Source organism: Oryzias latipes, chromosome 6 (genome assembly GCF_002234675.1).
Source record: "Oryzias latipes chromosome 6, ASM223467v1".
Classification (NCBI taxonomy): domain Eukaryota; kingdom Metazoa; phylum Chordata; class Actinopteri; order Beloniformes; family Adrianichthyidae; genus Oryzias; species Oryzias latipes.
The window spans coordinates 26,682,925-26,699,437 of NC_019864.2; the positions used below are offsets into that span (position 1 = coordinate 26,682,925).

General features: G+C 40.7%; 1 protein-coding gene across 1 annotated transcript; it reads right to left on the bottom strand.

The window, feature by feature from the left end:
- Nucleotides 1–4,644: 4,644 nt before the first annotated feature.
- On the bottom strand, nucleotides 4,645–12,346 carry LOC101169695 (iroquois-class homeodomain protein irx-5-like). The gene is made up of 3 exons (XM_011476392.3): nucleotides 11,110–12,346; nucleotides 10,271–10,676; nucleotides 4,645–7,938 (listed from the first exon to the last, which is right to left on the bottom strand). Exons 1-3 carry the CDS (start codon nucleotides 11,335–11,337, stop codon nucleotides 7,406–7,408), a joined length of 1,167 nt encoding a protein of 388 aa, XP_011474694.1. The 5' UTR covers nucleotides 11,338–12,346; the 3' UTR covers nucleotides 4,645–7,405.
- Nucleotides 12,347–16,513: the final 4,167 nt, after the last annotated feature.

The following is a 16,513-nucleotide window of genomic DNA, read 5'->3' on the forward strand; positions in this document are numbered from 1 at the left end:
AGACACAGAAAAGCATGTAAGAAGCGTTTTCAACTGTTGTAAAATAAACTTTCTAACAATTAAACAGTTGGACTCGTTTATTCTGTTTGATAACATGACAATCGTTGCTTTACATTTGCCCGCGGCTCATCGATTCCTTCATTCCTACTCTGTGTACATCACATGACAACCGGCTACGGTGGCCATTTTGGTCCACTTGTTCCGCTCCGAGGACGGATTATTTTCAAACTGCGGAATCTTAGCGCGAACCGAAGATCAGTCCGATTGGGGACGAACAGAGACCAGCTTGAGAAATGGGTCAGAGACCGGTTCCTGGTCCAGGGTTGGCTTGGGTGTTTTCAAATCTGTTCCGGTTTATCGGGACAAACAAACTCTGGTTCACTTTAAGCGAACCAAATATGTCCAGTCTGAATACACCCTAACTGTGGTGATACTCCTAAAGGTGTTTTGTTTTAATTTAAGATGGCAACCTTTTCCCGAGGTCAAAGGTCAGCGAAACTGGTTGTAGACTTAAAATAGCTTGTGAGAATCGCTCAAACAAGTTTTTTTCTTTATGTTGTGAAAAAATGTGAAAATTGTCAAATTTCACACCTTACCACAAAAAGGGTTTCAGGTCCTGTGGCCATCCCATAATATTTTAAAAAAACTTCCTTTGGATATCAAAGTTTGTCTTGGTTTTATTAGTGGATTCTTGCTTTGGGCCCCATAAGAGATTTTGGCTCCATTCATTTTTGACAGTTTTGCCCACTGTGATGTCATCTTTTTTTATTATTTCTTTTATTTGGGGGTCAAAAATCCTTTTTGAAAGGAACCATGTGCGTACAAAGTTTTGTGAGTTTTTGAGTAAGTGACAGAGGTCAAATTTCTGCTCCAAGGTGCCATAAGAAAGAAAAAACAACATTTTCAGGTAAATGGAAATTTTGTTCAGAGAAGCATCCCGATCACCTGGTCTCAGCAATGGTGTGAATCCTTCAGAAGGTCTGAATTGATTGTCATTGATCGGCAGTGGGCTCTTATGTTCTAGCGTATTTCTGAAGCCTGTCTTCGCCAGCGTTTACACAGCTGGACATCAGCAGCCCGCCGCTTCAGAGCTCCTTTTGGCCTTCACACCTCAGCCGGACTTAAACTGATCAATACTTGTGGTGTCTTCCAAAACACTCTGCTGTGGAACTCACAGATTATTTATCAGTTAGTGTTTTTCTTTCCATCAGTCAATATTTCACAGTGTTGAGAAGTTCTACTGCACTTTTCTGGCTCATGATCATGTGTTTGAAGTGAAATGACAATGGGGTGCGTTTTCCTGCTTTACATAGAAAGAAAACAGCCGCAGAGACGTTCACGCCTGTCAAGAATATTTCTTTGGAAAGCTGTCAGATAAATCCACCCAGCAAAACATTCAAAGCTGTTTCAGACTGACACTCAAAGAGGAAGTACTTTCAAAATAAAACTGGAAGCATATGAGGAGGCACCAAAGAACCCACAGAACCAAAACAACCAAACTGTCAGATCAAAGCTGACAAAAGCTTTCACTCCTGAGCCATGTTGAGGCCCCCCACCCATATACTAAGGGAGCTGCAGTCCTATGGGGGTTTGACAGATCAGACTACCTGGAACATGCAAACTGTCAGCCAATAAGCAAACATGGAATCAGGGAAACGAGGAGCTGTTCTGAATGAGAACATTAGACTCCGGTAAAGTCGCTTTGATGGCAGCCGCACAGACAGTTTCCTTTCAAGAACAGGAACTCGGGGTAACCTTGGTGTCATTTCTATTTCTGTACATTAAAAAACCACAGAAGGTATCGCAACATTTATTGAAATCACAGAAGTGCATTGGTTTCATGATGTGGCAAATCTGCTCACAGTTTTTGCTGTGTTCTCTTTCCAGACGCTCCAACATCTGGGGTGACAACAACTGTGGATTAGATTAATGATAGTTTTATCTATTCTTACCGAATGTGGTCACATCTATTTAGTGGCAAAATATTTTTGAAATATCAGTAATTAATAAAATCCTTACCTTTTTAGAAAAAACAAACTAAAACTAAAGTGGTACGGTCCAATTTAGAAGGGTCCAGGCAATCCAGGTGTGGTTTCCACTCAAAGTTGGACGAGGTGAAGCTTACAACAGCAATGGAGGTCATCCAGCAACTCCATTTTTTCCACTTGGCGATTGGTCTGGGCTTCCTTCATTTATTTTGTGTTTTGTTCCATCGTGTGACTCTGTTTCTATTCCTGTCAGGTTCTATTTTCGTTGCACAAGCTCTGAATGATGTTTGAGTTCCATAATTAAGAGAGAATGAAGCCTTTCCTCTCCTGTTTCCACATCATCAGCATCACAGATTAAGGTCAGTTTGCTTAGCTCTGTTTGTCATGTCAGTTGCAGACAAAGCTACGTACCTGCAAATTCAAGATGAAAAACGACGACAACTAACGGGGGCCCAAAAACTGTCCATTTTATAAAACACCGGATGTTCCGCACCAAACCATTCCGCTCAGTGGAAACAAGCCTTTAGTCACATATTTTTTCAGGAATTCAAAATTTCTTCCCCGGCTATTTCATTCCAGCATATTTACACCCCTTATGTCTCATCTGTTACAATCTTGATCAGTGATACCGAGAAACAGGATTATTGGTCACATGACTCATCATCGCCATCTTGGATTTGACCTCAGCCTTATTGAATATTTGCACAGAAATTGGACAAGAAAGCCTGGAAAAAAGAGGCATACTTTGTACTTTTGATCTGACTCAAACCCAGTGGAGCTTTGCAGCTTTGCAGTTCTTCAATTGACCACTGGAGGTTGGTTGCAAAAGTAGGTCAATTGTTGTTTTCCCCACGTTTAATAGTTTTAACACAAAAAAACGTTAAAACCTTTCAGTGGCAACAGTTAGATTTGTTGACACTGGTTTGCTTTTGCTTTTATCTTTTGTTTTTATGTTTTTATGACAAATATTTAGACTTTTAACCCTAAATTGTTTAGACCTTTTAGTATTGATTGTTTTGGTTATATTTGTATATTATATTTATTTATATATATTAACATTTCTTGGTTTTTCATGAACAGCGTCTTGTTTGACTGCAGTCATTTTAAGACACCATATAATTAAATAACAAATAAACAAATAATAATAATAATAATAATAATAATAATAATAATGAAGGATAAAGGCTTACAACTACCATTTTTACGAGCTTGATTTTTTAAATCTTTATTAAATAAACATTGGTTTGAACATCAGAAACTTTTGTAACTCCTTTCACTTGTAAACTCAGTTATACTAGTTAGTGTACTAACTTTCGTTAATATTTGTTTTCACTTATGATTGTTGTTTTTAGCGCTATAATAGGATAAACATTAAATAAAGGAAAGACGTGTTTTATGAAAAAGGAAAATATAATATTGCTGTTGAAATGTGCTTTATTTAGTATTTGTAGCAGCTTTTCTTTTGTTTGGAACAACAAAAAGAAAAAAATAATGATTCTGATTATAAATTAATGAAACAATGGTGCTCAAATTTAGGATAAATCTGTGGAATTCTATTCTGTTCTATTCATTTTATTTTTAACTTGAAATATTTGCTGCAGTTCTTACATTTTATGTGTACCACTAAATAATGATCTATTTGAATTGTAACTCTAACATATGTTGGAAACTGGGGAGTTCTGTAAGACAAAAAAGGAAAATAAAATTACATTTAAGGGAACTCCAGTAAATTTGACTAAGATTTGAAAAACCCGTCAAATTTTTAAAAGTAAGCATCAATTTTTCTCACTGACCTTATACTGATTGTGTCCAACCAATCAGACAACTTTGTACATCAGACTTTTTAGTCTAAATTTAATGTTTTTTGCAAATTTAGCAAAAATAATAACAGGAATAATTTGTATTAAATTCATATTTTATGGAATAATTTTACCTGTCTGGTATAATATGCATTTTAATATGCATTCATTTTAACTTGATTGCTACGCCATTTAAAGCTGAAACTGTTATCAATTATTACAATTTCCGTTTTAAATGGCATAGCACATTTGGTTTTTCATATCATAGTGAATGAAATTTTTTATCTTTTTATGTTTTATACTCAGAATGAGTTTGGACTAATCTCCAGGCTTTGTTAATCATAAGAAGAGACTTCTGGTTTTTTGTGTGAGGCGCCGCAGTTTCAGAACTGAAAACTTGGGAAAGTCCTCTTTTAACCCTTGTGCTATCCTATGACCCCTCCCTTACATTGAGGTGTTATTCCTACCATCACAAAGGTGGATAAAGGTGAAGAGGTTTTCATGTAATCCATGGACACCAGTGAAGATCACAAATCATTGAAGAAAAAAGGTTCAGCGCACTGTCTAGTGGGTCTAGATGACCCAACTCCCAATGTTAAAGTGCCTAGGATAGCACAAGGGTTACAATAAAGAAAAAACAAATTCAGGCTCAAAAATACTAGTATTCCTTACATCCATCTTACCTTACAATTGGTTTTCTGAAAAAAAAACTTCAAGTACAGCGCATTACTTATCTGTACTTTTTTTAATCTCTTATTGTGGAGAAAAATAATTTTTTTGTATTGTTTTTCAGGATCCTGAAACGTGAAATCTTTGTAAAATTAAGACTTCAGTGACACAACTTGCAGATTTGAACGTAAGTTTTCAGAAAACCTCACTGAATTTAATGTACAAGGGAAAAAAACACATTGACATTATTCAGTAAAAGGGTGAACGTTCAATGTTTCCTGTGAAAAACAAACTGATGAGCAACTTTTTCACTCGCTCCTTTTCAGAATAAAAGAACAACAATCATGAAAAAAAACTTTTTTTTTTTTTACCTGATAGCACCATTCTGAAATGATATCATGTCTGCAGCATCAGAGGGAACCGGGCTAATCAGAGACGAGCAGAGCCAGTTTTGACATCAAGAAAGTCTGCAGAAGTGCCAGAGAACCATCTAGTATCGTAAGTTAAACATGTTAGAATGCAGATAGGGTTCCTCGGGATTCTGCTCTCAGACCTTCATAGTTTTGTCTTATTTTTAGCAGCCATCATTGCTGTTTGTTGCTGCTGTTTCCACAAATGCTCAATTATGACAGAAATCGCGTCTTCAGCACAGTTTGATGTTTCTGTGATATTTGAGGTCAGATTTAAGGAGAGCTAACCAAGACTTCATAAAAATAAACCAAGACTTCTGATTTCATTTAATTCTATGTTAAGCACTTTGGTTGCCTCTGCTTTTATAAGTGCTGTACAAATAATAAATTAATTGATTGATTTGATACAAATTATTATAAAAATGTCAAAATACATGATTAACGTGCAGAGTAATGAACATCCATACATTCAGGAAAACATTTAAATACATATCTTTTCAGTGATATATTTGTTTATTCATTTTTATGGTGTCATTGTTAGTCCTCCATATGGTTTAGTTTAATAATAATTCAATAAAGCCGTGAAAAAACAAAATCAGCACCTCAATTTTTGATGGAAATGTTACCTTTTGTTGTTTTAATCCATTTTTCTCTTTAACACATTAAGCTTCAGATCTTTACTAATAAGCTTTCAACACAATATGATGTGAATGGATGGATGGATGGAAGGGTGAAAAAAAATGTTCATGAATAAATTAATTGTTAGAACATAATTTCTAAATTAATTTAAACGTTTAAAATGTAAAGTTGGAAATTTTGATATCAAACCTACATAGTTAGTCTTTTGTGGGGGGTCAGAACAGCCTGACCCGGTCTGTTCTGACCCGGTTGGTTCTGTTCTGAACCAGTCTGTGGTTTTCCTAACAAATATGAATTTTTTAACAAAAAAAGAAACAAAAATTCGGCTTCACAAGAGATCAACAGAAATCCAGAGGAAGATGTCCTGACATCCGTTGTTCTGCAGGAGGGTTTGAGGGAACTTAACCTAACTGGTACCAAAACTGTTTAAAGACTCATTCAGCTGAAAATGGTGTTTTCTGTGTTTTTAACATGTTCTTGTAGCGTTTTTCTGACGAGGGAGGACACACATGGAGAAAATTAAGCCTAAGATTGCATTTTTAAGTATTTCTTTATTCAAATCGGCGTGAATCCGGAGCAGACGGGGGGGGGGAAATGCAGTTTGAAAAAAAAAAGTTAATTATTTTTTGTAGAAGATGCACTACTCTTACTACAAGCGCCCTGCTCCAATCTACAACAGGAAGGGGAAGTGGGGGCGGGGTTGCTCCGGTGACTAATCAAACAAATTTGTGTGAGCAGTTGGCTCTGTTTACATAATGCGTGCGTGCATGTGCACTAATGCAGAGTTGGAGATTGGTCAAAGTAAGATGAAGAGAATGGACGTGGACGAATACGTAGGGTCATTCCGCAACTGGAGATATTCAGATTATTTTTAAAACAAAAGCAAAAAACTTTTCCGTTAAATGCAAGTTATGTCCTGCAGATGAACTGCTTTCCACTGCACTAGTGCCAATGAGCAACCTGTCTATACACTATGTAGGCTACTATATAATGTAAACTTTCTCATGTTCGTGTGGTGAAATTAATGAGGTGGTGCTAAAAAAACCTGATTGCTCTTGTGTCACCTACATGTTTTTATTTTAATGATTTCACAAGAGTATCTATCAAGTGGTGAATTACTTTTTAAATTGAGGAATGAGTAAAGTAATTAAATATCCAACACTGAAAACGACAGTCTTTAAAAATGATTTTGGCTAAAAACGGCATGATCATTAATAAGAGACCACTGGAAACCCTTTTGAAATAGATCGGAAGATGATCAGAGTGACACTCTAAGATTAAAAAAACTAAAGCCGTGAAACCAAAATCAGCAAAGTTTGCTTTTTAGATGAAAACTTTTAATGTCAACCTTCATTTGTCTGTTTTTGAAAGCTCAAACGTCCAGAATGACTTTGGCATTCCCCTGACCTCAGCGATGATGAAGACACGTGGCTTTGGACGTTAAATCCCGAGGGTTTCTCCAAACATTCTGAATTTATGATGACTCGATGGGATCTTTAGTATTTCAGCCTGAACTTTAAAAAAGTTTAGAATTGATTTAATTATTTTAAAACAAACAGAAAAACAGTTTTGCCCTAAAAAAAAAGAACAAGAAAATTGATCCTTTCCTTTTATGAATTGATACTGCATTTGGGTGAAAACCAAGCATCTCAGAACCTAATGGAATGGGTCAGAACAGAACAGGGACTCTTGTTAGTTCTGTTTTGCCGGGTCAAAGTGCCTCCTCCAGAGGATCTGTCTTGACAGGTTGGGCCTTGCCGAGGACCAGCCAGGCCGCTGACAGGCCCTGAGGACCCTGAGGTCCAGAAACCTCCTTAGTGATGCCGAGATCATCAGAGCTTCTGCAGGACCTCCTGCAGATCCGGGTAAGTCCGATCAGTTTTGGACTTGTGGGGCCGACTCACACATTCATCATGCCTCGTTGGAGTTTGTTCTGCTCCAACTGGTTGTGGCTGCGTGGTTTACAGTCCTGAACAGCACCCCCCCTCCTCTCCAGCATCCTCTGCTGCGGTCCAGTTAACAGAAGGTGGGGGCTGCTGGGCATGTGGGGGGAGAACCCGGGAAGGAAGCGGTGGGTGTAGTAAACGTTTCGAGGTAAACCAGGACTATAGGAGAACAGAGTCCGTCCCACCCCCCCACCTTGAAACGAGTCTCTCCTACTGTCTGGAGACATGGCGATCTCAGCCAGGGACCACAGTTTGGGTTTGGGAGGGGAGTCTGACACTTGGGTGGTACTGCAGGACTCCACCTTCTCCTTAGATGGCGAGTTCAACATCAGCATGCTCTCCGAGTCTGAGGGGGGGGCTTCAGACACAGAGGAGAGGTCCAGGTCCCGGTCCCCAGAGTCCACAACACAAGAAACTCGATCCGGCTCGCTGTCGGCACCATTCAACATAAACCTGCAGGACCCGGAGGCAGAGCGGTGCCGAGGGGCTGCAAAGAGGAAATAACGGGTCAGTACAGAACCAGCCAGAGCGGAACAGCCTATAGGCATTTATTACGTGGGAACTTTTTTACCCTGTAAAAAACACAAAACATATTTTACATGAAAGCAAACAAAAAGAGGCGGAGCTGCTGGTCATTTCTAATCATATCAATGACTTTTATAAGTAACATAATCTGCATATATTTTGGAGACTTCATTGCCATGTTGATTTCTAAAAGTTATTTTTTACAAAATAATTTAAGTAATTCATCTTTGTCATGTGTTTCAAATTGATTCAAAAATATTTCCTAATGTGACATAATTTTGCACATGTTTTTAACTTTTGATACTTCATGAAATTTTGCTATGAAAATTCCTGAAACAATGTTTTGTCTATTTTACTGATATAGTATTCTATTTTAATCATATGAATGACTTTTATAAGTAACATAATCTGCATATATTTTATATAACTGATCTGCATTTGCAATGTTGATTTCTGAAATAGTTATTTTTTACAAAATGATTTAAGTAATTCATCTTTGTCATGTGCTTTATTGATACTTCAGGATTCTTAATTCTGTCTGATTAAAGTTAGGAACCGGATAATGATAAATCATGTAATAAAATGGTTACGGTATAACGGGATGGGATTATATAAGTTTGCTTCCTTCCACTCCCTTTCAAGCAATATATATTAATATGCCTAATTATCCTAAGTTTCATTAGTTACTGTGTGAATGTATAACTGATGACTATATTGCTTTTGTGTATCATTTCTATTTGATTGCTTGAAATAAACCATTTCAAATCAAAATCAAAAAAATGTGACTTTTAAAAGATAAACCCATGGATTTTGATTATTGTTTATATATTTTTTTGAGTTTTTCCTTACCTCGAAGGAGGGTCTAAGGGCAGGGATGCCAGTTTAGTTTAGTCAGTTTGTTAGTTCTATTTAGTATTTTCCTATTGAATTCTATGTATTCATAATCATTTGGATTCTATTTTTTACATTTTCAATTACGGATACCAAGCCCATCGAGGTGACTGTTGTTGACATGAATTGAATTGAATTGAATATTTACATTCCCTAAGCTTTTTTAGGGAGTTGATTATTTCAAAAATATTGATATTTGTTGTTCAGTTCATCCATTGATAAACAATAACAGGAAGTAATATTTGCAGATGTGCATTCTGAAGTGAAGATCTCTAAATCCTATGCTCATCAGATGTTTGCTTAGACTGAACCATTTTGAAAACATGGCTGTCACGGTGAGGGGGGCTCGAGAGCTAGTAGGACCCAGACGCAGAGACGGGAGGCAAACGGGTTCAGGATGTGGCGAGGCGGGAAACATGGAACATGGCATGAAAGGATGAAGACATTAATGGACCAGCACAAGAGGAAGGCAGAGACAAGACTTATATACAGACAGGGCAGACAAGACACAGGTGAACATGATCAGGACAGATTGGGAAAAAGGAAGTAAAACTCAAAAACATGACAAGACAGGAAACCTTTTAAAATAAAACAGGAAACAGAACTCAAACATGACAGAAGATATAAAGGAAAAACCAATCCAAAAAAAACCTAAACCATGACAATGGCTGATCCATTCTGATCCGTTTCCATTCAAACATCTGGGAGCAGCAACACCTGTCTGCTCCAAGTGTCTCCATTATGAGTTCCTGCTTTTAGATTTTCACTTGCTCGTTTGTGACTGTTGTAAAGATTTTTAGTCTGCTGTGACGGCTGGTTCTGGTCCAAGCAACGGGTGAGCGGAGGTTCATGAAGTTGCTTGACAGTGCCAGGTTCTCACCCGGTTGTCAGACTTTCCAGAGATTCTGATCTTGTGCATCAAGAAGTTTGGTCTTGCTGCAAACACAAACTCAGAACCTCATCCAGACTCGAAGAACTGGTTCAGTTTTCTCCTCAGCTTGCACACATCACAGTGTTTCTAGTTCTGGAGTTCTGACTCGAAGAGGTTCCTCATGAGCTGAGTTTCCTGAAGCGTATTTATTGGATCGAATCAGAACCAAAAATCTTGTCCTAGTTGGACATTTGGTTCTGCTGACGTCAAAGTCATTAGTCCAATGAATTTGAACTCACGACCTTTCAGTCACAGGGCAGACACTCCACCACAAGGCCACTGAGTTGGTGTCTGAAGCCCGATCACATCTGTAGCTCCGCTTTCTTCCTTTTTGAAACCAGTGCCCTGCAGTCCAGGAGAACTTGAATACACCACAACACAACTCTTCATGTCTCTTATAGCTGCCGAAAAAATGTATCCATTTATGAGGCACCCCTACCATCCTAAAAAAACAACAAAAACACGCACTCACTTGTGTTCCTGCCCTGCTCAGTTTCCTCTTCCCTCATCTTGATCTTCTCCTCTTCCTCACCGTGGAGCTCCAGCTCCAGGTTTTCCTCATCCTCCTCGTCCTCGCTCCTGTTGCGGGGCGTCCAGGTCATCTTGTTCTCCTTCTTCAGCCTGCGCCGGGCGTTGGCGAACCAGGTGGACACCTGCGTCAGCGTCATCTTGGTGATGATGGCCAGCATGATCTTTTCCCCCTTGGTGGGGTACGGGTTCTTTCGGTGCTCATTCAGCCAGGCTTTCAGCGTAGCCGTGGCGTCCCTTGTGGCATTTTTCCTGTAGGCAGAGTCTCCGTACGGAAAGGCCCCCAGGGGTCCAAATGGATGGAAGTCTAATGATCCGGAGACACCCGCAGATGGGTCAAAGGCCGGACTCTGGAACAGGAAAACACAGGTCACCGTGGAAGCTGTGTTCTGCCTTACGCTGATGTTCTCCTTGGCTGTTTGCCGGCAGAGAGCAGATTATTTATCTGAGCAAAGAATCACACAAACAACTTCTAATTAGACTCAGAGCACAGATGCTGCGGGCTTTAAGCTCCATCTGACCCCCAGATGTGGAGGTGATTCTCTGCAAAAACAGTGAACAATAAAAAAAAAGACAGAAAAAGATAAAACTAGGGTAGTGTGATGCTTTTAATAATAATAATAATAATAATAATAACAACAACTCTATGAATCTGACAGGAGTCTGTCACACTTATATTCAATTTATTATCTCCCGTTACGCACTAGTAACTTAGACGGATAATTACACACAAACCAGAGAACCAGAGCAGCAGGTCCCGCAGCTCTGCGGGCAGATACTCACCAGAAACGGGCTGAGACTTGCAGCAGCCTGCTGCTCCACTCCGTATTGGAGCTGAGGGCTGAACTCGGGAGGCGCCGCGGAGCCGGGGTACGGAGCGAAAGCGGAGCCCGAAGAGGAGCGGCTGAGCTGCTCCGTCCTCCGTCCGAGCAGGAGCCCCGGGCTGAGGGCCGGGCAAGCGGGCAGAGCCAAGGAGGCAGGCTGGAACAGGAAACCCTGAGGATAAGCCATAACGGGTGGCGTGCGGAGCAGGACTATAGTTTACGCTCAGGTCAGTTCACACGGAGCGCGTGACTCCGGGAGGGTTGAAAAGCATGGCAAGTGTCTGCGCGCGCGCGGCCGGCGTGGCTGCCGCGGGTCTCCTCTCCAGAACCCGCGGACACACTGAAGACCCGGACAGGCAGAAGAGCGGAGCTCCTCCTCCAAAACACGGACCTCCTTCAGCTCCACTCCACCTGTCACCGCCGGGCGCGCGCTCAGACGCACGGACTTGAGGCACGGCCAGTCCTACAGGTTGAAACACCTTAAATATTTAGCTTTAATCAATGTAAATCAATCCGGATTGGTGCTGCAGAGGTTCGGAAGTTCAGTGTTTTCTTCCTTACAGTAAAAAGCAGACCCGAAAGACTGTTGTTCTCACTGAAGAAGAAAAATCCACTTTTTAAGTAACTGTACAGATGTGCACGCGCCCAACATCCAACACAAAACAAACAAAAAAAGTGAAAGCGTCGAGATTTTAGGTGAGCGGGTCAACGTTTGTTCCTCCTCTCTCTCCAAAAAGCTTTGATAAACCAGAGGTTCAGCAGAACATCAGGCATCTGTGCAAAACGTCACGTCTCCAGGAATCCGTGTGGATGGAGAGTTTGATTCCTGCTACTGTCGCTCACTGTCTGTGAGCCTCTGAGCAAAATCCTACAGCTGCGTTTGTCAAAGGCTGACTGAAGGTTGCATTGAAAATGTTCTTTCAGAACCATGAACACAACGTTTTTTGTACAGTTTGTGCTTTTGGCTGCAGCTGTTTTGTTTCTACATTTTGTGCGTGACAAAGCGTGACAACTTTCTTCAGACAGAAGATCAGCAGGGATGTACACACAACTTTCTGAGAACATGTTCTTGATTTCAAACCTGTAAACATTTAAGGAACACTGATGAAGGACGCTCTTCCAACAGTTCCCCTGCAGAACTTCATCTGAGGAACCGTCTGCTGGTGGGAGGCAGTGGCGGTTCTACACTAACTTACTCCCTGGGCGAGTAACCCCACCACCCCCCCCCCCCCCCCCCCCCCACACACACACACATATACAATATTTGACAACATCCTGTTGTGTTCCCTATCTTCTATTTAGCCATTTTACTCAAAAAAATGCACGAATTTTCTAGACTCATATTACAGGGGGGTCAAACTCAGTCACACAGGGGCCTAAGTTAAAAACACGCTTAAGGTTTTGGGCCGAAGAAGATAAACATTTACTGAACACGCTAAAGCTAAACTTTTAAACCTTTTAAACTGAACTTTTTGAACATAAATATTGATAAAAACAGGAACATTAATCCAGTATAACTCAAGTTAAACCTTAAATAACTTGTAATATTTTGTTCTCCATAGAAATATGTTCTGTCAAAATTATACAAATATGAACATGCTGCAGGACAAAACAAAGAAAGCCTGGAAATATTAATAAGAAATTACATATCAAATAATTTTTAGCAATAATTTCTTAATGTGTGACGTCCTGTGTGTGTCTTTGTGAAACATATCAGAGGGATTAGATCTAAAAAATAAAACTTATTGTGATTAATATGTTTAGGTCTTATAAAACATTAAAGACTAAATCTTAGAACTCATCAGTGGGATTACTCCAAAAATATTTGGCATTTCCCTAAATTTGTGCAACACCAACAGTAGAAATCCTCCAAAAAAACTCAATCCATAAAAAATGGTCTGCGCTCATCCCCCCTCCCCCCCTTCCCCTTTCCTCTGACACACGTGGCTCCGTCTCTATGACGGGAGGCGCAGCTGCGGCTCAGAGTTGATTGTCAGATAGAAAAAGACTCCCCTCACACCTGTTAGTGTGATTCAGCCAGCCACCGGAGAATTGCGCTCCCCTCTCGAGTTTTTTGACTTATGTTCCAAAGACTACCGCAAAGAGGTGTGGCCGCAAGCGTCTTGCAGCAGAGGGCGGTGGTCACGTGCGCATCGGGTCTGCTGTGTCGGAGCAAAGAATTGTGGGAAATAATCCCCATTGCCTGCTTTTGTCGAAATTGGGTTGAGCACGAATGTTTGTTATGCCTAAATCCTTTTCATGTGCCTGTTTTACGTTGTTTCACTCTGAATTATTCTTTTTTTTTTTTTTTTTTTTTTTTTGCACCATAAGTGTGAAGAGGAAATAGGAGGAAGACATTATTAAGAGTCTGATGTGTCAAAATAAAAGTATTAAGTGTCGGCTACTGAAGCAATTTCAACTTAAAAGTTTCAAGCTACCTCGTTGAATACAGTATGTACCACATTACCACATTACGCATCGGGCACGGCAAATGCCACCCCCTATGCAGTGCCGCCCTGGGCGACCGCCCACATCGCCCATATCAAAAACCGCAACTGGTGGGAGGTGAATTGTAGTACCACCTGCTGTGAAGCTGAGAACAGAACTGGGATTGATGAGACCCAATCTGATCCAACTCTCTGTCAGTGAAACCTCTGCACTGCTGGTTTGAGTTTTGCATCTTCTTTTGAGACGCAACCTCATAGAACCGCACACAGAAACCGAGAAGGGGAAGAACCTGGAAGAATGAAAAAAGAAAAATGCACATAAACCAACCTGACCAAACAAACAGGAGGTTAGAGTATGCTGATTGTGTAGAGGAAAGAAAAACCACAAACGCAAAACTGAATGACATCAGACACTGAAGGTGTGAAAAGACAAAGTCACAAATGTTTGCTTTTTTTTTAGAAGACCGAAGAATTAGACGATTTAAATTCAGAAGATTTTTTGGTGAAATCAAAAAGTTGTTTGAGTTTTCCCGGCATCTAGAACAAAGTTAGACAAACCAATTTTATGAGTTTGTTTTTGTGACTTTGCTCTCACAACAGCTGCTCACAAAGATGCTGTGTGAGCTCCTCAGTGCAGACAAGCCTGGGGTCAACCACAAGATACAGTAGATGAAGCTACAGATAAAGTCTGAACAGGGAAGAAAATCTCCACGACTTGTAAGAGTTTTGGTTCTTGCAGTACTTTGAAGAATCCCCGTGGAAGAGGAAGTCAACAGATTTGTTTGTGCTTCAAAAACCATAAAACACGTTTTTCTATCCTGATAATCATTCTTTGACAACTTATGAAAAACAAACTTTCCATCCCAGAAAAGAAATCAGCTGAAAATATGGGAATGTTCATAATCAGACTCTATTTTGATCATTTTTCGACGAAACATTTTAGGAACACATTTGCTGTGGAGAACCCTGAACATTCAAAATATTTTTCATTTCTTTATTGATCAAGGAGAAACAGTCATTACGCCTGTCACTTAAAAGTCCATTTTACTGTGTTTGCATTGATATTGTAATCATTTTGCTTCTGGAGCTGATGAGAAATTACAGGAAGTGGACGCCATAGGGGGATTTGGGTTTCCCTTTTTTTTTTTTTTAGTTTGATGGGCTGATTAGATGAAGGTTCCCAGGTTTTATTACTGAATGAAAGTTTGGACATCTGAACTTTAAATCATTGTTTCATTTCTTAGAAAAAAAAAATATATATATATATATATATATATATATATATATATATATATATATATATATATATATATATATAGCGGCTGGGTAGCTCAGTTGGTAAGGTGCAGGACTGTCATGCAGGAAACCTCGGTTCGATTCCCAGGGGCGGAATGAACAATATAATGGCAATGGTAAATGGGGGCAATTACCATAACAATGGAAATGGGGCAATTACCATAACAATAGCGAGCAATTAACATCACCCAGTGAGGGTCCTTGGGCAAGACCCTTTACGCTACGGCCTACCTCACAAACATGAGAGACAATGAACCACATGTCATGCCGGCTCAGACGTCGCCCGGCCAAACAAGGTCTGCGTCAGGTGCTGGGGGACCAGAGCACTCTGATGGAAAGTGGGCTACTGGAACAAGACGGAAATGGACTAGGTGCGAGAACAAGGTTCTGTTAGAATGCTACTACTCAAGTAATCCCAACCAGCGTGGTTACATGCAGAGAATGTGGAATGAATGGATGCTTCGAAACTCACAATCAAGGCTAACTGCCAAACAACTGGTAGCCCAATGCTCGAACATCCACAAGCGGCAACTCCTATCACAACTTGAGATTGAAGCGATACAATACAATGGCAATACCCCGAGAGAGCCAGAACAACAGGTCAGAGAGCAGGCTATACTACACTCCCACCCTGAGATTGGGTACACAGCCCCAACAACCACAGTTACGCTGAGCGAGGCAGCAACTGACCTGAAAGACAAGATCATGTCTAGAATGAACACTTGGCAACCTCGACACCAGCTACAACGGTTAAGTGATGTACCGCCTGAAAGTCTACTGGAAACTGTGAATGAAGCATTGAGGGCAATTCCTACCACAACCATCACAGAAACCAATGAACTGGTTTACACTTCAGCAGCAGTGATCCTTGAGATGCTTGGCTATAAGAGTAACCATGGGAGAAAACAATACCCACCATGGAAGCAACGGTTAGAGGCCAAAATCAAGGCAACTCGGAAGGATGTGAGTAAGCTGACAGAGGCTCAAAGAGGTACAATGAGAAAGCAAGTACCTAAGAGATACAGCCAGATGCCCATACCTGAAGCACTGGAAACTGCCAAACAAAGGCTCCTAGCCTTGAGCAGCCGCCTAAAGAGGTACACAAGAGACAATGAAGCCAGACGGATAAACAGGCTGTTCGCAACTCAACCTGCGAAAGTGTACGCTCAGTGGCAGGGTCAAAACAGCCGAGCAGACCCACCAAGGCTAGAAACTGAACAGTACTGGAAAAGTATATGGGAGAAAGAGACAGCACATAACAGCAATGCCCAGTGGCTGGTCTCTCTGAGAGAAGAACATAGCAACCTCCCTGAACAGAATCCAGTAACCATCACAGTGGCAGACATCCAAGAAAGAGTCTCAGGTATGAAGAACTGGACAGCACCGGGCCCTGACATGATACATGCCTACTGGCTAAAGAAGCTCACAGCACTCCACGAGCGCCTGGCAGCACAAATGAACCAGCTGCTAAGAGATGGGACTCATCCCGAATGACTAACAGAAGGCCGAACGATCCTGATCCAGAAGGATCCCTCAAAGGGTGCAGTCCCATCCAACTACCGGCCAATAACCTGTCTCTCCACAACATGGAAGCTCATGTCAGGCATCATTGCAACCAAG

Coding starts and splice junctions, on each gene's coding strand:
- LOC101169695 (XM_011476392.3), bottom strand. CDS start 11,337: ATGGCTTATCCTCAGGGTTTCCTGTTCCAGCCTGCCTCCTTGGCTCTG. Junction 10,677..11,109: donor CAAGTCTCAGCCCGTTTCTG/GTGAGTATCTGC, acceptor TTCCTGTTCCAG/AGTCCGGCCTTTGACCCATC. Junction 7,939..10,270: donor TGAGCAGGGCAGGAACACAA/GTGAGTGCGTGT, acceptor TCCTCTTTGCAG/CCCCTCGGCACCGCTCTGCC.